Source organism: Capra hircus, chromosome 3, assembly GCF_001704415.2.
Source record: "Capra hircus breed San Clemente chromosome 3, ASM170441v1, whole genome shotgun sequence".
Taxonomy (NCBI): domain Eukaryota; kingdom Metazoa; phylum Chordata; class Mammalia; order Artiodactyla; family Bovidae; genus Capra; species Capra hircus.
In genome coordinates, this window is record NC_030810.1 from 87,593,973 (window position 1) to 87,617,271 (window position 23,299).

A 23,299-nucleotide genomic window follows, 5' to 3' on the forward strand; every position below is an offset into this window, starting at 1 on the left:
GAACTTCTCAGGAACATCAACCCCACAAGCCTGGCTTTGTTTTCTCACTGTTTTACGTCTCCCTATTGGAATTTTACCTTCTAGGAAAGCAGTCCCCAACCTTTTTGGCACCAGAGACCAGTTTCATGGAAGATAGTTTTTCCATGGACCCGGACCAGGTTGGGGGGATAGTTTGGGGATGATTTCAAGTACATTACACTTACTGTGCACTTTATTTCTATCATTATTACATCAACCCCACCTCAGATCATCAAGCATTAGATCCTGGAGATTGGGGACCCCTGTTCTAGGGGACCAAGGACACTGCCTTCTCACTATGTCGTCTCAGCCCCTCACTCCGACAGGAGTGCTGAGCCAGCAGGAAGAGCCCAGATCATTCTTGTTGGCTTGAGTGTGAAGGAGCTGGTGATCCTGGGTTTGGTGCAGGGAGGAGTGAGTGGTGATGTTGCTAATCCCTTGATTTATTACCAAAGCCTTCCCCTGGCCCCAAGCAGACCAGAAGGACACCCCAGAGGCGACAGGAATGTGGGGTGCGATGCATGGAGCTGACTGGATCGTTGCGTCCTGAGAGTCAGAGCGACTGTCACTGCCGCCGATGGTTCATCTTTATTGGTTTCGATGGTGATTCAATGTCATTTGGGATTCAGGTCTCATCTCCATCTCTGAGATCATCTGAATAACAGTGTCATGGGCAAGAGTGGAGACAAAGCATCCACAGGCAGCCTGGATCGGATGCTATAAATCTCAGAGGAGAGCCTGGCCTTCCGAGCTGGCAGGTTTGAGGCGGAGCAGAGGCAACGGAGCTGGCAGTGGTTGCCTCCACCCCAAGTGACCATGAGAGGCGCCGCGCGAGTCTCAGTGATACTCCTCTTGGTGACTGCGTCTGACTGTGCCGTGATCACCGGGGTAAGTCGTCCAACATTCTCTCTGCCCTGGGTTTTGGGAGGATGTCAGGGTCTGCATGGGACAGGACCCAGGAACCACACAGGAGGCAAACCAAGGGCATGGGAGCCAGTTCCAGACCACACTTCTGAGAGGCATCTCACAGGGTTTTCTCGTTAGTTAGACCTCGATAAAGGGGATCTGCTTCAGAGAAACTGTGTAAATCAAATTTTGCTTTCAATAAATGAGGAGAGCATTGCAAATTCTGAAGTTTGGACCTTTGGTCAAAAGAAGATTTTTGAGTAATAAAGAATCTTTTATAAAGTGGATTAGCACTAATTTATCTTTGGTGTAAATTTTAGTTTTCATGCATGGTTTGGTTCACATGTCAAGTGTAATTTACATAGCAAGTTGACGTAATTAAAGGCTGTGACCTTATTTAACTTCTGTTGGGTATGTTTAACCTCTGCTTTCTCTACTGTTAAGAAAGTCGATTTTGAAACTCTTTCTTTCCCCGTGCAGTTTATATGTTTTAACTCTGTGCCCAGTTGATAGGAATAAAGGTGACGCCAACAATTGGCTAAGTGACCCAGAAACAAGTGTTGGATAACAAGCAGAAATCCAGCCCCACTGTGGGTGCAGGCACATTGTAGTATTCAAGACACCCCAACAGTGGTTCTCCCTCAGAAGTTTGACTTCCCCTGGACCCACCCTTTCATGGGCACAGGTTGTGTGATGGTGATGGGACCATTCTTATAAAAACAGAAAGTAATGACTGACCTGGGAGGTTTCTAGATAAAAAGCCACTAGAACAATAAAAAAGAGACATTCACTTTTGTTTCAACTTCCTCCAGCTTTTTACACAGAAAATGGAAATGTAGAGAAGGCCAAACCATTCCTGGAACTGGATTAACTGTAATGTTCACAGAAAGCGAAGTCTCTTTCTTCTCCCTTTTAGAGGAAAAAGACTGAGTTTCAAAGCAGAACAAACATCAAAGGCAAGCCAATGCTTTTGGGACCCAAACCATAAATACAACTGTCAGGACAGAATTGCACCTAATGAATGTGAACTACAGAAGGCTGCCCTCCTCTCGTGCAGCTTGAAGGTTGGGAGGGTGAGAGCAGAGGGTAGAAGCCCTGGTTACCCCACCAGGCAGCAGGCTGACCCTGAGTCTGGCCCAGAAGCAGGTCTGGCAGGAGGGAGGGCTTAGAGATGGGAAAATGTCTTCCTAGAAGAGCCTCCAAGTTGACCCTTGGGAAAACAGAGAAGAGGGCCACACAGAGCAGACCCGACTGCGAGTAGTCAGAGTGGTTAGAGCTGCTCCCTCCACACTCCGAGCCCTGCTGCTGCCCCGTCTCTCTCAGAAAGAGGCTGGGCTCTACCATCCCCGCAGTGCCCTGCTCCCTAGACCGCGACTGTCCCAATTCAGTCCTGGAGGGGCCCTCCTCCCAGGCGGGACAGTGATGCCACACCTCTGTGGCAGAAGAGTCAGGTGGAGTCCACTCAGCGCTGACCCTGAGCTTTCAGGGACCGGCTGACTAGGTTGGAGACCAGATGACTGCCCCCTGCACCTCCTCGGAGTGTCGAGCAGCCCCAGCACGCCCCACTTTACTGCAGTGCCCCACAAGGCAGCCAGAGGGCACTCCACGGCCCAGTAGAGAAGAAGTGAAGGGAAAGCTGCTCAGTCGTGTCCGACTCTTTGCGACTCCATGGACTATACGGTCCATGGAATTCTCCAGGCCAGAATACTGGAGTGGGTAGCCTTTCTCTTCTCCAGGGGGAATCTTCCCAGCTCAGGGATTGAACCCAGGTCTCCCCATTGCAGGCGGATTCTTTACCAGCTGAGCAACAAGGGAAGCCCAGTGGAAAAGGGCCACCCCAAACCCAGCTCCCAGCTTCAGCTCAGAGGAGCCACAGATCTCTGAAACGGGAAGGTGGGGCGCTTCAACAAGGTGGCTTCTCCTGAGTCTGGAGAAGTTTAGTTCTGTTTTCCTTAATGTAGGCTTTTGCTTAAAGCAGGTTTGTGTGGGTCTTCCCTGGTGGCTCAGATGGTAAAGAATCTGCCTGCAATTCGGGAGACCCGGGTTCAGTCCCTGGGTTGGAAAGATCCCCTGGAGATGGGAAAGCCAACCGACTCCAGTACTCTTGCCTGGAGAATTCCATGGACAGAAGAGCCTGGCAGTCTACAGTCCATGGGGATGCAAAGAGTCAGACACAACTGAGCTATGAAAACACACTTAGATGGCACCTTTCAGAAACCAGGCAGGGCCACACAGCCCCTGCTCTGGGAGCCCAACCCAGAGGAGTCCATGCTAGAGGAGTTACTATTATTAACACATTCTACTGGTAGTAAACTGAGGCACAGAGAGGCTAAATAACTTGCCAATTGTCACATAGGGGCCAGGCAGGCCAGCAGAGACGCCCTGGGGGGAAATACCTATCGGGGGGTGCTGGCCCCTGAGATGAGACTGGGTTTCCAGGGAGGACTGAGGGGGCCGTGGTGGGGAGGAAAGGCACCAGCCCCGAGTACTGCTGGGTGAGGGCTGGAGGGTCCCTGTCCACAGAAACTTGACACGGACCACCCTGGGGTGCAGGCCATTGGGACCCTCCCCCTTGAAGAATTCGAGCTAACTCAGTCTCATTAGCATCCACTGAGCATCCCCTGGTGCTAGAAAAGCTCTGTCTCCTAAGCTCCGGCCTTGTCAGAGGAGAGCCTCCCCGCCGAGCGGCTGCAGAGGAGCTCAGAGGGCTCTCAGATCCAAGTCTGCTGCCATGCTGAGCCCTGAGTTTCCTGCCTCGGCAGGGGCAGGGGTGGCCTCGGGTGTCCCGGGGGCTGGGGCCTGGGTACCGCTCCCAGCACCCCTCTGAAGGGTTTTTGGATGTACTTTCCCGTCTGGTTTCTCTGGGGTGGTGCTCACGGGCACTAACGGCCCTTTGTCTTCCCCCTGCAGGCCTGCGAGCGGGATATCCAGTGCAGGGCGGGCACCTGCTGTGCGGTCAGCCTGTGGCTGCGTGGGCTGCGGGTGTGCACCCCGCTGGGGCGGGCAGGAGAGGAGTGCCACCCCGGCAGCCACAAGGTACTGCTCACATTGGCTCAAGGCACGAGGCGCTGGACCAGTGTTCCGACTCCAATCTAGGGATTTCTTGCCACCTCCTTACTTTGGGGGTGGTTGGGGTACAGTGGGGTCCTAATCACACAGCCTGTTAGACCTGGAGGCTGTTCCTCATTTGCTGAAGGTCCTGGGTCTCAGTTACCTCATGCATACAGAGAGGGGAGTAGACTGACACCCCTAAAGTTTCTGACCTGATAAATTCGGATTCTGAGAGTCTCCTGAACGCCCTTTACTGCACAGGGTTCTTCCCTCTGGACTTCCTAGGTAGCTCAGTGGTAAAGAATCCGTCTGCAATGCAGGAGACGAAGGAGATACAGGTTTGATCCCTGGGTTGGGAAGATCTTCTGGAGAAGGGAATGGCAATCCACTCCAGTATTCTTGCCTGGAAAATCCCGTGGACAAAGGAGAATGGCAGGCTACAAGCCATGGGGTGGCAAAGTGCTGGACACGACTGAGTGACTGAGCACGCACACACACAGTCTCCCCTCAAGAACACAACGCAGTAAGACTGTAAAGTGGGCTCCCACCCAGAGCCTGAGTATGAGGGGGCGTGCAGGGTGAGGTTGGCCAGGCCCCCAGGGCACACACTTTAAGGAGACTCACTCCTCTGTGCCCTAGGCATCCAGCACCCACTCTGCTTCCTGAGAAGCCCCCAGCCCAGAGACCACAGAATGACCCCACGGCCTTTTTTTCTGTCAGGTGGCTGTGGCAGCACCTGTGGGCTTGCGCCCCCTTCCCTGGGCTTTCTGTGGCCAAGATGTCCTGCAAGCCCCTCTGGGGAGCATGCCTGCACCCAGGAGCATCCTCCAACCATGATCCTCCCTGGCAGCCCTCCTAGGCGTGAGGAGGCTGAGCTGGGGAGGGAGACAGAGCAGAGTCCCTGTAGCCTTGGGGTATTCCCAAAGCAGGCAGCAGAGGCAATACACCGAGTGCTTACCACGTGCCAACCTTCATCCTAAGTGATGTTTTTGCACATTTAAACCTCTTTATCATGAAAACCTATTTACAACCATATGTGGTAGCCACTATTATTAACTCCTTTTATGGATAATAAATTGAAGCACAGAGAGGCTAAATAACTTGCCAGTTGTCACACAGCTGGGAATTGGCAGACCTAATTTGAGCCCAGGCTGTGTGACTTATCTATACTCCTAACCCCTCCTACTCACCCTCCTTGAGGAACCCTCAGTGGCTCAGCCTTCCTGTGGGTGTGAGTCACCCAGCAGGGACCCTGTCCTGTGCAGCCACCTCCTCGACACCCACACAGGGTGGAGAGTGTAATGGCTGAGCTACAAGTGATATTCAATCACCGGTGTGGGTGTGAATTTGTGAAAGTGGGTGTGCTGGGTCAGCGGAGGGACCCCAGTGGGTGGTGTGGGGGCTCGTGGAGTTTGGGGGATAGGCGGGTGGGCCATATTGCATAGTGGCTGATCAGTGTCAGAGCTAGACTGCCTGAGGTCAAACCCTGGCTCCTCCACAAACTGGCTGTGTGACCTTGGCATGATACTTAACCTCTCTGTGCCTCAGTTTCCTCCTCTATAAAAGCCATTATTGTGGTGCTGGGGTGCAGGTGATGAGACATTTCAGCCAGGGCTGGGCCGGCCAGAGGCTCCCCCCAGGGGCCTGCCTCCCTTTGGTGAAGGTGACATCTACTCTCCTCTCTCTCCCCAGGTCCCCTTCTTCAGAAAACGGCAGCACCATGCCTGCCCCTGCCTGCCCAACCTGCTATGTTCCCGTGGCCTGGACGGCAGGTACCGTTGCTCCACCAACTTGAAGAACATCAACTTTTAGGAGTGTCTGGTCTCAGGACACCCACCAGGGGTCCCGGGCCTCTTTCTGAGCACAGCCTGTGGTGGTCTCCCTTGGGCTTTTATTTCTGCTGAAAGGCCCAGCCCCGCATCACCTCTGCTGTCCCACTCCCTGCACTGCTGACCTACGCCCTTGCTCCCCTGCCCACATATGTGCACCGACGCAAACACACGTCACAGGGTTTTACGGTCTGCCCGGCCGGCTGTGGGGTCCTGGCAGGTGGCTGTGATCCTGGAGGAAGCCCGGGTGCACTGCTCAGGCCGCCTCAGGGGCGGTGAGTAACAGGGACATACTCCTTCCTTGTGTTTCTCCCTGCCCGGCCCTTCCTCCATCACAGGTGAACCGTCCTCCCTGGGCCCTGCCGCTCCCCTCGGGCAGGTGCACTTCTGCCTGCATCAGTGAGCTCGTGCAAAGTATGGGGCCCCAAGAGGTCAGTTGGCCTCCCACGGCTGCTGTGGGTTCAGCCTGCGGCCAGCTCGCTGGGTCAGAACTGCAGGCCTCCCATGCCCCTCCCAGCACGTTACCAGTTCACAGTGAAGCCCTGGATCCTGCTGTCTCCCTGTGAAATGCAGACAGTGGTGGTTCATGAGGCCATGAGTGAGTTCCCTCCAACAGCCCCCTTCCAAGGGTCAAGAGCAGGTCTGTGTGTGACCTCGAGGAAGCCTCTGGCCTCTGCTCAGCTGGAGGAGAGATGGGGGCTAGCCGGCGGGCCACTGATTTTGGGCACAGGAGGAGACCACGACCCAGGACCATGGCCAGGCTGTGTGTGCCCCACATCTATTATAAATATGGCATCTTCTCTAGAGGCTGACAGTTGGCCGAAGTTCAGAGCAGTTTGTCTGGGTGTCACACCACTGGCCTCCATCTGGTGTACAACCCCAGTCCCCCTCAGCACCTCCCATCTGGACCCTGCCCAAGGCTCGCGCAGGCGTTGTGATGCTGGTGGCTGTGCGCACTGACTGCTGGTTGCAGAATAAAAGCATGAACAAGGGTCAAGCGGCTGTGTGCTCCTGCCGTGCCGGGGGATGTGCGGAGGGGTCAGGGCCGGGCTGCGTCCGGGTAAGAGAGGGATGTGACTGGAATCCCTCCTCCCCTCTGGGGCAATTTTTTTGGAGAAAGTGGATACAGGGTCCATTTGCATGAAGGGTTCGAGGCAGCTCAGTGGGCTCTAGGTGATGAGGAGGGTGTGGCTGAAATGGGTTTCTGGGTTGGAGGCAGGAGGCCTTGTGAGCTGAGCCCTTTTGTCCCTTTTGTCGAGTGTCAAATAGTCAACGCCACCAGGTCACCACGTATGGTGAGAAAGTCTGCTTCAGGGACGGGCTGGTGAAGCCCTGATTCTGCGTCTGAACCAGGGACTGGAGTATTCCTTAAATGCTAGCCCTGTGGCCCTTCCTCACCTAAATTCTTAGTCTGCTGCTGCTGCTAAGTCATGTCAGTCATGTCCGACTCTGTGCGACCCCATAGACGGCGGCCCACCAGGCACCCGTCCCTGGGATTCTCCAGGCAAGGATTGAAAGAAACGCCGCGGGAAGAAGGAACCACCCCTATGGACCGTTGTTCAGGGCCTTTTACTGGGCGGTCGCTCTCGGGCAGAACTCCCAGGGGCGGGTAAGCAAGGGAGCGAGGGGGGTCTGCGAAGCAAAGGGAGTCTACAGGGGAGTCTGCGGGGCGGGGGAAGGAGTCTGCGGAGTCTGTGAGGGTGGGGAAGGGTTTTATAGCCCGGGCGGGGCCTCCCATATAAGGAAGAAAACGCGGGCTCAGCGGTGATTGGTGTCCAAGGGCTCCGTGTCAGCTCCTGATTGGACGGCGAGGGCTTTGTGTCGGCTCCTGATTGGTCGGCTTGGTTGCCGGGCCATCTCCGGGGCTGGTCTGCAGCGCCCTCTGCTGGGACATGTTGCGACGTGCCTGACCTTGCCCTGACCTCTCATCCTGACCTCGCCCTGACCTTACATCCTGACCTCGCCCTGATCTTACAAGGATACTGGAGTGGGTTGCCATTTTCTTCTCCGAATTCTTAGTCTAGGAAAGTGCAAAATATAAGATGAAAAGTATATTGTATCCTCTGCCTCTCAGAAGCCTCCAAGGAGACTGGTTTCTGGAGTCCTGGGGTCCTGCCCTCCTTTCTCTGCCCTTAACCCTGTCATAACCTTGCTCAGGGCATGCTCAGGACAGGCTTTACTGCAGAGCCCACCCAGGCTGGGCCTGGGCCCCACACAGGGCTTGCTCTTTGATTTTGGCTCCATTGATAGACACTGGTGCTTGCTCTGCTCATCTGCCCACTTCTTGCAGCCCTTGAGTCTCCTGGCTCCTGACTTTCAGGCTCAGGTACTAAATGTAGAGTTCCTTTCCATGTCCAGGAATCCAATTTGTCCATCCTGTCCTTTGGATCTCCAGGAACCGCCTGCTGCTGCCAGGTCTCGCTGTGTGCGGTGCTTTCCCAGCCAGTCGCCCTCTGTAAGCAGAGCTGACCTGGGTGGGGCATTGCTGAAGGAAGCAGTGTGATGGAGCAGAGACGCCGGGTGCCTGCAGGCACGAGGGACCCTGTGGCTGCTGACATGCAGCCTGCAACTGCCTTTTCATTCCCATGGGAGCCAGCTGATCTGCAGACCTGTCGATGGGCCAAACCATCCTTTTATTTATTTATTTTTTTCAAACCATCCTTTTAATCTAACACGACTGATTCTCACTTTTTATATCAGAATTTTGAGGAACTGATAATTGGTCTTTGCCCCAGTTCCCTGCTGCTTTTTTTCCCTTAAGATTGAAGAGATCATAGGGGAGGCTAGGGAAGCTAAGGAAAAGTATGTTGTTTGTTCGCTCAGTTGTAACTGATTCTTTTGTGACCCCACAGACTGTAGCCCACCAGGCTCCTCTGTCCACAGGATTTTTCAGGCACGAGTACTGGAGTGGGATGCCATTTCCTTCTCCAGGAGATCTTTCCAACCCAGGGATAGAACCCACGTCTCCTGTCTTGGCAGGTTGATTCTTTACCATTGAGCCACCAGGGAAGCCCAAGGAAAGTATATTTGTGAGAATTCTTTACATTTAGGGATATATTCTTCATGAATATTCATAAATATGAAGACTATATCATATATATATATATATATATATATATATATATATATATATATATATATATATATATATATATATATAGGTGGCTCAGACAGTAAAGAACCTGCCTGAAATGAAGGAGACCTGGGTTCAATATCTGGGTTGGGAAGGTCCCCTGGAGCAGGAAATGGCAACCCCACTCCAGTACTCTTGCCTGGAGAATCCCATAGACAGAGGAGCCTGGCTGGGCTACAGTCTATGGGGTCACAAAGAGTCGGACACGACTGAGTGACTAACACTTTCACTGTCTTCACAGTTATAAAAGAACCAACTAGTAAGAATAATACACCCACAATAAGAATGCATTCTAGAAGAATTAAATTAAATTAGACAGGTGAAATGGACAGCCCTTCAAGATGTGGGTTCCTTTAGTGACAGTCTGACCGCCCCATATTGGCCCAAATCCCAGGTGGTACAATGGTAAAGAACCTGCCTGGCAAAGCAGATGACGGAAGAGGTGTGGGTTCCATCCTGAGTCAGGAAGATTCGCTGAAGAAGGAAATGGCAACCTACTCCGGTATGCTTGCCTGGAAAATTCTATGGACAGAGAGGAGCCAGGCAGGCTACAGTTCATGGGGTTGCAAAGAGAGGCAAAGGACTGCACAAATGCGCTAGGTTTCCTTCTCAGCTGGTGGAGTCTGGTGCCATCTAGTGGCTGACCTGGGGGTGGCACAGAAGCGCTGAGGAGGAATAGATGGCCGCATCGGAAAGAAGGGAGCTCTCAGAGCACATGGGGACCGCTCCCCAGACATCCCAGGTGTTATACTCAGTCAGAGATTCAGAGGGATGATGCTTCCACCTGGGTGAAGAGGCATGCCAGGACACATGTTTAATTGCTCTTTTGCTTCCAGCTCCACCCTACAAATTTCTTTCCTGGAAGCCTCTGTCATCTTCCTGTGAGACGTCTCCTCTCACGGATTCTCCAGGATTAGAAGAGTGGTGCTGGATGGGGGTCAGAGGAAAAGGACTGGGTGCTGCCCCTCCCGCCCCCACCAGCCCTCCCCCTCCCCCTCCCCCTCCCCACCCGCCAGCCTGTCTGTGTGCAGCAGCACGGGAAGGACTGCTTGTCTTCCCAAATCTTCCTTTTCTCTGCTGGTCTTGATGGTTCCGTGCTCCGACCGCCCCCTACTATGAAGTCTGAAGCTCGAGGGCAGTCTAGAACTGTCTGTCTCTCTGTTACCATCCCTTGTCTCTGACTTTCTTGTCAAATGATCACCAAGCTCTCTCTTTTACCTCCTAAAAGTCTCTCGGTTCTGCCCCTCTTCCCTCCAGGCCGGGGCTGTCTGAGCCCTCACCCTGCTCGGTGTGGTCCACGGCAACTGTTTCTACCTATTATCTCCACCTCCAGTTTCTCCTTAGAATCCAGCCCTGCATGCCCACCAGTCATCCTTCTAGGCAGCACATTTGCCCGGTTCTTTCCTCATCAAAAATCCTCCAGAAGGCTTCTCTGCAACAAAGGAGAAAGCTTGTCTTGTCCAGAAGCGAAAAGCTCCTTGTGGTCTGGCCTGGCCACCCTCTCTCTGCTCTCCTACTGTCTCCACCAGCCCTCCCAACCTCAGGACTGTCTTGGTTTGTGGAAGACGCCACGTGTAACTTTGCCCAGGCCGTTCCCTCTGTGGGGAATGCTTTCCTTTCCTCTCATGTCCCGTGACTTCAAAGCATCGTGCAGATTAATCCACATGCGTCCCCCACCTCCACCTTCATCCCTCGACACAGTGACTGGGACACACCTCAGGCCCTGAGTTAACCCCTGTCCTTAAAAAGCTCTCATGTTTTGGCCAGCCTTCTCCGCAGGAGAAGAAAGGGCAGTGTCTGAGTCCTGTTTGTGTTCCCAGGGTGGAATGGTGAAGGTCGTGGCTGGAGCAGCTGCACAGCCAGAGGACAGAGGCTTGGGACAGCTGACTCTGGGCAGGAATAACGGTGAAACAGGATCCTCTCCTTGTTGGCTTCCCCCTCGGTCCTCGGACACCCCTCTCGACCTCCATAAACTTCCACTGATGTTTTCCACTCAAAGTTTATAAAGAAAGGCTCCTGTGGGAGCCTGGAGCCAGCCACAAGCCTGAGAGAACAGTGTGTGGGCCTCAAGGGGACCACTGGGCCTAGGACGGCAGGAGGGTCACAATCTGGAGCCCTCCATCTAGAATATTCTTTCTTGTGTTAGACCCCTACTTGGAAGGCTCTACTGCTCATGGATCATAGGTATATTAGATTTATTTAAATATGAGTATGATGTGGAGGAAAAATACGGGTGTGGTTTTTAAAAGGGATCAGAGCCCCCAGAGTGGGCTCATGTCTTCAGGGGCAGGAAAAGCCCCTGGCCTAGTGACGACAGAGGGGCCTTAATTTGGGGACTGAAGATTAGTGAGGAGGATTAACTGGATCTAAGCAGACAGACAGGCTGATGAGTAAGAAGCCGTGGGCATAGCTCTGACAGAGACAAGGCATAGAGAAACCTGTGAGATTTCATCATGAAACTAAGCCCGGAAGACCAAGTAAACAAATCTGTCAAATGGCAGCTTGACATTTTCTTGTCATTTTGCATTTGGCTCATTTGGCAACTCTCACAGAATTAGCAGCAAAGTTACCTTGCTACCGGGGTGACACAGCGGTAACAGCACAGACTGCGGGTTTGGACCCTGGTCAGGCTATTTATTAGATAGGAACTGTGGACAAGTTACTAAGCCTGTCTACCTCAGTTTCCCTATCTGTAAAATGGGCAGCAATAATAATAATAGTGTAACTGAGCAGAATCCTATGGGGCTTTGCCTGGACAGACCTCTCCATGTTCTCTGACTGCCTCTTATTTGTAGAAAAACTTTCACCTCCTAGGCCTTGCTAGAGTTCCAAAGAATAAATTTAATTTGAGAAGTGAGAAAATGCAGAAAGGAAAACAGTCAAATGAGAAAAATAATAATAGTTTAGCCATTAAACAAAGCCAAGGACATCTAGTTCCCCGTCAGGGGCTCTGTGGAGAAGGCAATGGCACCCCACTCTAGTACTCTCGCCTGGAAAATCCCATGGACGGAGGAGCCTGGTGGGCTGCCATCTGTGGGGTCACGACTGTCCGACTCTGCGACCCCAGAGACGGCAGCCCACCAGGCTCCCCCATCCCTGGGATTCTCCAGGCAAGAACACTGGAGTGGGTTGCCATTTCCTTCTCCAATGAAAGAAAGTGAAAAGTGAAAGTGAAGTCAGTCGTGTCCGACCCTCAGTGACCCCATGGACTGCAGCCTACCAGGCTCCTCCGTCCATGGGATTTTCCAGGCGAGAGTACTGGAGTAGGGTGCCATTGCCTTCTCTGCTCTACATAATATCTTGAGCCATATCCTTTGAGTTGTTTTGCAGATACTGAAACCCCCACCAGGTGGAAGAAGTTAAGTGACTGTATGTTGCCCAGAAGCACAGAGACCCCAGACGGGTTGAAACCAGAAGGTTGATGATGCTGACTCCCCATGACCTCACTACTAACCAGAAGAAGAATGTCTATGAGCTGATTACACACCCTGGAACCCTCTCCGTCACCCTGTCTTTATTTTATTTTTCTGGCTGTACCTTGTGGCATGCAGGATCTTAGTTCCTCAACAAAGGATTGAACCCATGCCTGCTGCAGTGGAAGCATGGACCATCACGGAATTGGACCATTGGACCATCAGGGAACTCCTGCTTACCTTGTCTTTAAAAGCCTGCCCTTGGAAAGTTGGGGAGTTTGGATCTTGAGTCTCAGCTGCCAGGACTTCTTGTTTGGTGCCCTGCAATAAACACTGTACTTTGCTTCACCACAACCTGTTGCCTTGGCTCTACTGCACTTGGGCAAAGGGCCCCAAGTTTGGTTCAATAACAATAGTACCTGCCCCTTTGGGTTGGTGTGAGGATTAGACGTTAGTGCACAAGAAGAGCTTAGGGCGGCCTTGGCCAGTGGAAGCTCCATGGGAATGTTTTATACATTTTTTGTTTATTTATGAAGACATCCCAGTTAGCACTGGGATCTGTCTGCCTGGCTCACTAAGCCAGTTACCTGAGGCATCTCCCCTGTGAGAGACTCGTAAAACTGCCAGGAAGAAACAAACACCTGCTCTTGGATGTGTTTCACTTTCCCAGAATTTGAACGCAGTAGGAAGAAATCTCAGTTTGTCCGGCCTGTGTGCCATTATTATGATGTAGTTTAAAAGCACAGGTTTATGTGGGAAAAGCTTAATAACACTCCATTTGGGAACATAGCTACACAAATCTTATCTAAGAGCTTCTTAATACCCTGCTTAAATATATGAGTCACTGTTTCCAAGTGAAATGGAATGTTTGCTCAATATGGGCTATGATCTTAATACTGCGTTATACAATTTTTTTTTCTAGGAAAAGCATAAGGAGTGTGGGCTCTGAATTTTATTCTGGCTCTTCTCAGATTGTGTTCAAATTAAACCTGCCAACGCATGTGTGTCCCCTGAGATAAGCATCTCAGGGCTGGTGACCCCAGGACTAGGAAATGTCGTTTACTCTGTAGACTTGCAGTTCCCAAACCTTAGTGTACATAGAAGCACAAAGGGTGATGTTCAAACGCTGTTTCCTGGGTTACCTCCAGAGAGTCAGATTCAGTGGGGCCTCCAACAAGCCCCCTCCAGCTGTGACTGATGCTGGTGGTCCCGGTGCCTCCTTTCCCAAGAAACGCCGCCCCACCCGTCTGTCTCCCCAACCTTTGGAGGAAATAAACATATGATGAAAGTTCTACTTTTCCCCCAAGGGACCAAGAGACTAGTTTCCATTAGGAAAAGCTCCAGTCGAGCTAGAGTGTGGGCTTAATATTAAAACAAGGACGAGCAGGACAGGAGGGAAGGCAGGGAGAATGTGATGGGGTCTGTGTCCATCCAAAATTAGGTTTCAAGGTTTGTGCAACTGTCCCTGGAGAAACCTCAATTGCTGAAGTGAAACCAAGGGGGAAGAGGAACACAAGGAGGAGGCCACCATGAGGAGAGAGGGGAGGCCCCCCGTGGGGCTGTAATTTCCGCTCACTTGCTCACTTGAGGGCGGACAGCTGGGGCCCCACCTGGAGGCTGGGAAGCCCTGCAGGTGAGGAGGCGGCTCTGGCTGCCCCGAGGCCCCAGCCAAGAGGCAAACACGTGTCCTACATATGTTCCCAGGCCCCCATCTGGGGCCCAGCTGTGGAAACCTGGGCCTGAGCCTCCGAATGGGATGCTCCGTGTCAGCAGGGGGTGTTTGGGAGACGGGGCAGCAGAAAATGGGGCCCAGGCCCCTCGGCTCAGGGTTGTCCTGCCCCAGGAGCCTGCTGGGGATGGAGAACTTTGCAAGGAGCCCCATGGGCCGAGGCAGCCCACAGCTCACTCCCAGGTGTGGGGAGGGGACATACCTCTGAGAGCTCACTGTGGGGACTGCCTACCTGACCTCACTAGCTTCCAGGAAGGGACACTGAGAAGGGGCTCAGTGAGGCCCTGGGAGAGGCAAAGGGACGACTGTTTTGGGGGTCAGGTAGAATTATGCTCTCAGGAGGATTTGGCCCCAGCGGGGTGCTGAGCGCCAGCTGGGCTCCCTGGAGTCTCCGGCCCCAGGGTCCTCACTGGCAAGGGCAGCTGTGAAGTAACTAAGGAGTGTTGTCAGTGGTCTGCTCTCCAGGTGTTTGTTCCTTCCTTCCATCAGGGCCTGTGGGCACTTCTGATCCTGGGCAAGGCTACCTATGGCCACCACGTCCCTGGACAGCCTGCACTCTTCCAGGAGCCCTGGGCCAGGGAGACCCACTGGGATGGCAAAGTCTGTGGGCCAGGAAGGGCTTCGCTGTTTGCCCCAGAGATGTCTTGAGCCCTTGGGGAGCTTGGGACAATCAGAAATGGGGTCCTGTGCTGCCCCTAGCATTTCCCAGCTTCCTTCCCAGATGCTGCCCTCCGCATCCCCCACCTGCCTTCTCCCCTCCACGGCATGCTCCATCCTCCCTCTGCCCTTCCGTCTGATGGTCCTGGCCCTCCTGGTGACACTGGGGCCAGAGGCTGAGATTCCCAGCTCAGCTCCGCTAGGGGTGAGGCAGCTCTCAGAGTCTGTTTGCACCTCCGCTACATGTGGACAGCGACTCTGGCCATCTCACCAGTTTATTGTGAGGTAGACCCCACAGCAATGTGGCCCCAACCCTCCCTGGTGGTCGAGCATGGTGGGGGTTATTCATTAGGTACCCAGAGTCCTGTGTTCCATCGCAGAAATGCTGGATCCCAATTCCTGGAAAGGGGACCCTTGGGAAGCTGGGGTTTTAGCCACAGGAAAAATGTTGGAAAGGTGTTAAGCAAGGAGACCCCAAGGACCCCCTCTTCTTGGGGTGATCTTGACTCTGCCCACCACCAGCTGCCTGGGGAACCTCAGGGAAGCAGCTTCTTTAACCTTCCTCCTCAGTGAAATGGCGTTCCCACTGGGATTCCCCTCGCAGGGTTGTCGTGAGGCTGGAATGAGGTGGCGCGAACCCCAGGCCCAGTGAGCTTGTGCACTGACAGCGCTCTGCAGGCTGATAGAGGACTTGTTCTTCTGCCCATAGAAAGTGGGTTTTGTGCCCCTTCAATAAAGGATGGTGTCTGCACTAATCAGTCACCAAGAGCAAGTATAGGAACTGGACGGTGAACTTAGGGCAGGATGAAACAGCCTGTGCCCCGTCCAGCCTCACCTAGCATGAAATGGGCTAGGTGGGAGGCAGGCTGACCTCCTCCAGGGAGGAAGCCATCAGAGCCACTCTAGAACCCTCCCTCCCAGTACACTGTTGGTGTCTTTTTAATTTCTTATTTTTTTAACGTTTTAAACACTATCCCAAATATACCCACCCAGGACTTCAGTGCCCGAGGCAGCCCCCTTCATTCCATAAACCACCGCATGGAGTCAGCCTGTTTGGTTCAAGGTGAAGATTTTAACCCAGGCTATTTATAAATCCCTCGATGGAGCGGGTGTCAGTTTCAAAGCAGTCATGCCAGATGTCGGTTTAGAAGCTGAAAGGGAGACAAGCATTATTATAAATTAATGTTGCCAGTGATTAATATTTGATATTTTTAACATGCATTCATCTGGGAGGAAAAAAAATCCCCTTTAATTAGCGTGGCCGGCTGTCATGCAGTCCTCCCCTTGACAATGGGCTGCCAGGTCTTCTGGTGTAGCTTCAGGCAAAGATCTGACTGAGGGAAGAAAAAATGAGCCATGAAATCAGATTGTCTGTAGACCTGCCTCTTCAGGCGGGTTCTGTCAGGCTTGGGCATCCTGCACTGCCCTCACTCAGCCTATCCTTTCTTCTCTGTGCCTCCCGCTCCAGTTCTGGGCTGGAAAAACCACAGGCTGGTTTCATTACAGCCTGCAGCAGCTGCTGCTAAGTCGCTTCAGTCATGTCCGACTCTGTGCGACCCCATCTGGGCAACCCACCAGGCTCCACCGTCCCTGGGATTCTCCAGGCAAGAATACTGGAGTGGGCTGCCATTTCCTTCTCCAATGCATGACAGTGAAAAGCGAAAGTGAAGTCACTCAGTCGTGCCTGACTCTTAGTGACTCCATGGATTGCAGCCTACCAGGCTCCTCCATCCACGGGATTTTCCAGGCAAGAGTACTGGAGTGGGGTGCCATTCCTAGAAGTCAGGATTTCTTTTGAGTCTGGGCTGTGCCCGAGAGTGAGGAGACTCACTGGAGGCCGACGATGTGGGCTTGCCTGCAGACCTGTCTTATTTTGTCTGCACAGTGTAAAAGTAAAGTGACCTGTATTTAAAATTTGGTGTATTTCCCCCAAACCCACATTTCCTATGAAAGTGTTAGAGTGGAAGTGTTAGTCCGCCAGTCATGTCCGATTCTTTGCGACCCCGTGGGCTGAAACCCGCCAGGCTCCTCTGTCCATGAGACTTTTCAGGCAAGAATACTGGAGTGGGTTGCTATTTCCTTCTCCAGGGAGGCTGTCAGACCCAGGGATGGAACTCGGGTCTCCTGCATTGCAGGCAGATTCTCTACCATTTGAGACTGTGGGAAGCCCTTACATTTCTTATACCTCTTAGAAAATGATGAATCCTGGCATCCTGGAATTGGGTTCCTACAGTGGCCCTAACTGGAGGGTGTGGTATGCAGCTGTAGAGGGTTGTTTAGACACGTCTGAACTCACCACACCTGTGTCGAGGTCTCCGCCGCACCTTCCTTAGGGTGGCCACCGGGTGACTGGAGTTTACATCTGATCTGAAAATAATTCGCTTGATTTACACAGTGCTGGCTGCATTACGCTTAAAATTTTTGGAAGGCAATTAAATTAACTGTGTATTTCTATTTTTTGATATCTACTTTAAAAATCAGAACTGGAAACACAATCTCCAGTACCATAGAGGCGCATATCATATTACATGTTTCACCGGTAATTTAGTTAAAGCGAAGATTCTCGGTAGAATCTCTGGCAGGTGATTTCTCCATTACCTGCCTGGCCCCTGTGGGCATCTGAGCTTCTTCCTAGTGCTCAGTGTCACTAATCCTCAGGATTCTCATCCATTAAATGAGACCCGAGCAGGGTGGAATGGAAAGATCACGGGTTTTGGAGTCAAACTGGTCCTGGATTGAAATCCTGGCAGTATCATATTCTGATTTGGGAGCTGGGTAAGTGACAGCTTTGTTAAGCTTCATTTTTCTCATTTGTAAAATATGGGTAAAGATAGCCACTCTGTATGTTTTTGGTGGTGATTAGAAGAGAGGAGAAAAATATTAATAATAAGGGCTATGCTTTTTTAAAGCCTACTGTCCACTAAGGGGCTTCCTGGTGGCTCAGTGGTAAAGAATCCCCCCGCCAATGCAGGAGACTCGTGTTCAGTCCCTGGGTGGGGAAGATGCCCTAGAGGAGGAAATGGCAACCCACTGCAGTATTCCTTCCTGGGAAATCCCATGAACAGAGGTGCGTGGCAGACTATAGTCCATGCGGTCACACAGAAGTCGAACACGACTTAGTGATTAAATACCAAGAAGCACACGCCATAAATCTAGCATGCTGATCGTTCTAAGTGTCCAGTCCAGTGGCATTAAGTACATCTGCATTCTGTGCAGCCGTCATTACCTCCATCTCCAGACCTATTTTCATCTTGCCAAACTGAAAAATCTATACCCATTAAACAATTACTCCCCATTTCCTTCCTCCCCCCAGGCCCTGACAACCACCATTCTGCTTTCAGTCTTTATGAATCTGACCTCTCTAAGTACACCATATAAGATAAAATAAAGCAGGTGTGGTCAGATTTCAACATTTTCCATATCTGAGTTGAGGGTATCAGGAATTCTTTGTACTATCTCCGTACAATTTATTTAGAAATTATTTCTAAATAAAAAGATTTTAAAGACTGAGACAATCCAAAGACCTCTTCAAATAAATTCCATAGTCATAAATTTGACATTCAGCACATTCAGAAGAAGTTAGAAACCAAACAGCAATGGAGCATGCTACTCAATACCCAGAGCCCCACTCCGGGGAAAGCTATTGAGCTGGGGTTTTGGGAAGAGGGGCTGGCAGGTTGCTCCTAAATCCCACGTGGGGTTGCTTTTCAAGCAGGGAGTTGAAAAGAGGAGGAAAAGTGGGGGGAAGAGAAGAAGAAAGGGACGAGAAGATTCTCTGGTAGAAATCAGGCCCCTCCCAACTGTTCCTCCACTTTTACAAGATGCCTCCACAACATGATGGGACAAACCAGGGCTAAAACGGGACAAAGAAGTTGGCCATGGAGAACATGAGCCACTGCAGGACAACAAAACAGAATCTCTCTGTCATGCATCTTGAGATCATGAATGTCTGCATTATAAATACAGTTTTAAAGAATCACTAAATAGTTGGGGAGGAGAACTCAATCCAAAACTTCAGCTTCAAAAACTTCATGACATTGGATTTGGCAACGATTTCTTGCATTTGATGCCAAAAGTACAAGCAAAGAAACAAATTAGATTACAGCGAAACAAACAAAAAACATTTGTATATCAAAGGGCACGTCAACAGAGCGAAACTGCAATCCACTGAATGGGGGAAAATATTTGCAAACCAAATACCTAATAAGGGATTAACATTCAGAATATGCAAAGAATTCCTGCAACTAAACAACACGTAAAAAAACAAGTATTGAAGCCAGAAATTGACATTACTATTACAAAACTTGACAAAACTGTTACTTAATGTTGACCAAATCCTCTTTCCCAACTATTTGGTGATTCCTTAAAATTGTGTTTATAAAGCAAAACACGATCTTAAGATGCATGACCCAGTGATCCAGAGACTTGGTTTGCTGGGGACCCTGAGTCCGGCATTGGAGTTGGGGGAGCTCACTTTTACCTCTCTCTCTCCCCCATTCTATTCAGGAAGCTGGAATGGGCTTCTCCGTTGCATTTTCCCATAACTCACAATGTGCTCTCCTGTGTGTGCGGGGGGCCGGGTCCCCAACCCCAGTGTTCACATGAGAGGACCCAGCAATTCTGTGATGTGTTGGGCAGACATTCCCAGGACTCAGGTCACTTGATGCAGAACAGAGGTATGGGTTTGGAGTCTGGGAGCTGGTCTCTCCCAGATTTCTGCTGACCAAGACTGGAGGACTGGCCAGGATGTCACTCACAGGGATGGATCCCTTTGTGGTCAGGAGGGGAGAAGGGTGGGGACTTCCACAGGTGCCAGCAGTCTTTTCCAACGTGTTTTCCAGGTTTCCGACCTTCTGAGATCTCTCTCGGGTGAGCGATTGCAGTTCCTCTGTCCTGCATTAAAGACGCCTGGACTCCTCCCATCTTCTTCAGCCCAAGGCTTGTTGAGTGTGGATGTAAGGTGGTCATCTTTGCTGAACTATAGGGTTTTGGTGCTGGGAGGGTCATGTGGTCATGCTGAGAGGATGCACCCCCAAGAATCATATTTTGAATAATATTTTGAGGTACTGATCTATTAGTTTTAAAAAATCCTCTCATTTTCTCCTTTCTCTTTTCCTCAGGAAAGGAAAAGCCAGCTCTGCCTCTGCTTGTCTTAGGGAAGACGCGGGCAGGGCAGGAAGCAGAAGGACTGGCAGAGCAGGACGTTTCTCCTGAAGCCCTGGAAGAACCTGGGGCCCCTCGGAGGATGTAGCAGAGGCAGGGGACTCAGGCAGATTCTGAGTGGTGGGGACCCAGATCCTGCTTCTTGGTGTGGTGCAGGGAGAAGGCAAGGTCAGGGTGGAGGGTCCGTGTGGTTTGTCTGGGGGAATAGGACCGAGGCAACTTCCAGAAGACTGGGTTGGCTCAGGTGAGACGTGGAGGCAACAGGACCCCAGGTAGGGACAAAGGAAAACCACCACACACCCCCTACCCCTTGCAAACTTGACCAGCTGGAGAGTCATGTGCATCAAAGCACACCTGCGGGGTGCTGCAGAAACGGCTAAGGTTAATTGGCCCCTCAGTCCGGAGGGCCGGGGGCACAGTGCAGAAAATCAGTTGATTCCTCAAGCAGAAAAAAGAACTGCTGCTTTGAACACAGCAGAGATTGAGACCAGCTCTGTGAGCATGTGAATCCCATATTTCACAGACGAAGAATTGAGACTGGGGAATGACTGAAATTTTCAAGGTCACACAACCTCAGTCGTTTATGTCTCCCATTTGTAGGAAGTGTAACGAAAAGCAGCTCTAGACTCTCTCATCTTTGACCCTCACATGACCCTCTCAGTGTCATTGTCTCTAGTCTACAGAAGAAGAAACTGAGGCATTGAGAAGTAAAGGGATTCACTCAAGGTCACACTGCCACATGGCCAGGGTTCAAGCCCAGGATTGTCCCACACATACTTTCCAGAAACCATGCTCCCCTGCAAACCAATGCTGGTAGAAGAGGTGTCTGGTTCTTTGGATCACAGCAGGGTCACCAACCAGAACCAATCTTTCCCCCACTTGACTGTGGGCTCCCTGGAGGTGGAGATGAGATAAGCCGCCCATCTCCACACAGTGTGAGCTCATAGGAGATGCTCAGGGAAGGGTGCATGTTTGACCTTGTTGCTGCTCACGTCTGAGTGGAGGTCACAACGTTGGGTACCCTGGAGAGGCTGTCCCTGGGCCCTGATTTTGTTTGAGCCACTTCTGTGGGTCAATTCCCCGACACAAGGAATCTAGACCAAGGGGAGTTGTCCCAACCTGGCTCTGGGTAACCAGTGATGAAATCTTATCGTGGCTTTTCAAAAAGCTTTTAGAAGTGTTTGGCCTGCTTCCCGGGGACTAGCAGTCCTAACATCCTGTGCAGTCTGAGGCAGCCTTCCTGATAGTGTGCACTTGAATGCTGTTAGAATGATCCCAATCTCGTGAATAAACACGGAAAAACCAGTGCTTTGGTTCTTGGCTTTGAGGGTCACCTTCCAGAGGGAGAGGGGGCTGAGCCTGAGTTTCAAGGCTCATTGTCCAGGAGTGTTTGCTGCTGGGTCATGCTGGGCCACTGGCAACGTGGAGCTGGTGCTGGGGGAGATGGTGGGGGGTGGGTGGAGTACCGCACTCCTGCCTCATGTGCTGACACCCACAGGTCCCAGCCCCAGATACTACAGATGGGCCCACTGCTCATAAGTATGACTGTCCCAAGGGATCTCCAGAGGTTGTGAGCAGTGAGCTTGAAGCAGTGCTGCCCCAGACTTGACAGTGTAAACTCATGACCCACCCCACCTTGCTCCCATAACTTGTCAGGCCCTGTGCTAAACTGTAGCACATCAAACCAGGAGTCTTGTGAAAGGCCTTTTTTAATGTTCAAGCTCTTTTCTTATGAGCAAGAACTCTAACCTCTCTGAGCCTCCATCTCCTCATCTGAGGACATAATAAAGATGCAACCCTCTATTTATGCCATAAGTGGTGGCAAGATCAATTGTCCATTCATTTGCTCAACCAAGCATTTATCGAGCATCCCCCATGTGTCAATGCTGTGCTGTGCTTAGTTGCTCAGTCATGTCTGACTCTTTGGGACCCCATAGACTCCTCTGTCCATGGGATTCTCCAGGCAAGAATACCGGAGTGAGCTGCCATTACCCCTCCAGGCGATCTACCCAACCCAGGGATCGAACCCAGGTCTCCCGCATTGCAGGCAGATTCTTCACCATCTGAGCCACCAGGGAAGCCCACCAAGGGTCATGCTGGGCATGTGTGGGGGGAAGCATCGATTGGATGCAGGGCTGCTGAGAGAGGACATGCAGGCCCTGGTCTGGCAGGACAGCCTCCGCAGGGAAGGAAACAAGGCACACACTGTACCATTTGGTGGTGTTATTTTCTCTCTACTTCCCTGGCTTTTGGAAAGGGAGGGTGCCGTGATGATGTTGTTAGGGTGTTTTTGGAATACTGAATGTGCCCACGGCTGCTTCCTGGGGCCTGAGAAGCAGCAACGTCCTGGCCTGCTGGGAAAGGACATGGGGGTGGAGCACTGCCATGGCCAGGATGGGGTATGCCTGCCCACCTGTTGTTTGTTGTTCAGTTGCTAAGTCGTGTCTGACTCTTTGCAACCCCATGGACTGCAGCACACCAGGCTTCCCTGTCCTTCACCCTCTCCCAGAGTTTGCTCAAATTCATGTCCATTGAGTTGACTATGCCATCCAACCATCTCATCCTCTGTCGCCCCCTTCTCCTCCTGCTTTCAATCTTTCCCTGTTTGTCTTCCTAAGGCCTGTCATAAAACACTCAGGTCCCCTGGCCTCCTGAGGCCTTTGCAAGTCAAATACATAAACTCCTGGATCTGTCCCTCTCAGAGTCCCCCACCACCTCACCTCCCTGTGTCCAGGGTCCACCTCTCTACTGCCCAGCCTGTCCTCTCTGCTCCAGGTCCATGCTCTCATCTTCCACCTAATCAGGCCTTCCTCACTTTGTAGACCTCTGTCCTGCAGAATATGGGTGGCCGGCACCTCAGTCTCCCTCACATCCATGGTCCCAAAGCCCCTGCCTTAACCTGACTTGAACCTGATCTTCCAGTTCCCAGTCTCCCTTCACACCTGGGATGTGATCTCCACTTTTGTTTTTGTGTCTTTGTTTTCCCTTTAGCCCTGATTCTCTCCCAGGCTCCAGGCCTGAGAGCATGTCTGGCCTGGACCTTGGGACCCTCTACTTGTCCCAAGCCCCTGCACGTGTGCCCCTGAGAGACTCTCCCGGGTCCTCTGTGTGTGGCTCAGATGCCTAACCCATCCCCCAAACCTGACCATCATGTCGTAGCTTCCTCCTTTTCCTCGGTGTGTGGCACAAGTCTGCCCTCTTTGCCCACCTTCCCCAGGCCTCCCAGTGGCTCATGGAGTCTGGCATCTAACCCTCCCCTCCCAACATCCTTCTGGCATGGAACCAAGGGCCGCAGCCTTGTGGGGAGCAGCGGTCTTGGGCCTGCATCTCTTTTATTTTTTGGAGGTTTAAAAATTTTTTTATTTTTATTTTTTTGACCACGCCACGCAGCATGCAGGAT

At 51.8% G+C, this 23,299-nt stretch overlaps 1 protein-coding gene across 1 annotated transcript; it reads left to right on the top strand.

Annotated features, from left to right (window-relative positions):
- PROK1 (prokineticin 1) lies at positions 255-6,799 on the top strand. The gene is made up of 3 exons (XM_018045896.1): positions 255-906; positions 3,835-3,960; positions 5,668-6,799. The coding sequence occupies exons 1-3, from the start codon at positions 835-837 to the stop codon at positions 5,785-5,787; spliced, it is 318 nt and encodes a 105-aa protein (XP_017901385.1). The 5' UTR covers positions 255-834; the 3' UTR covers positions 5,788-6,799.

Coding starts and splice junctions, on each gene's coding strand:
- PROK1 (XM_018045896.1), top strand. CDS start 835: ATGAGAGGCGCCGCGCGAGTCTCAGTGATACTCCTCTTGGTGACTGCG. Junction 907..3,834: donor ACTGTGCCGTGATCACCGGG/GTAAGTCGTCCA, acceptor TTCCCCCTGCAG/GCCTGCGAGCGGGATATCCA. Junction 3,961..5,667: donor GCCACCCCGGCAGCCACAAG/GTACTGCTCACA, acceptor CTCTCTCCCCAG/GTCCCCTTCTTCAGAAAACG.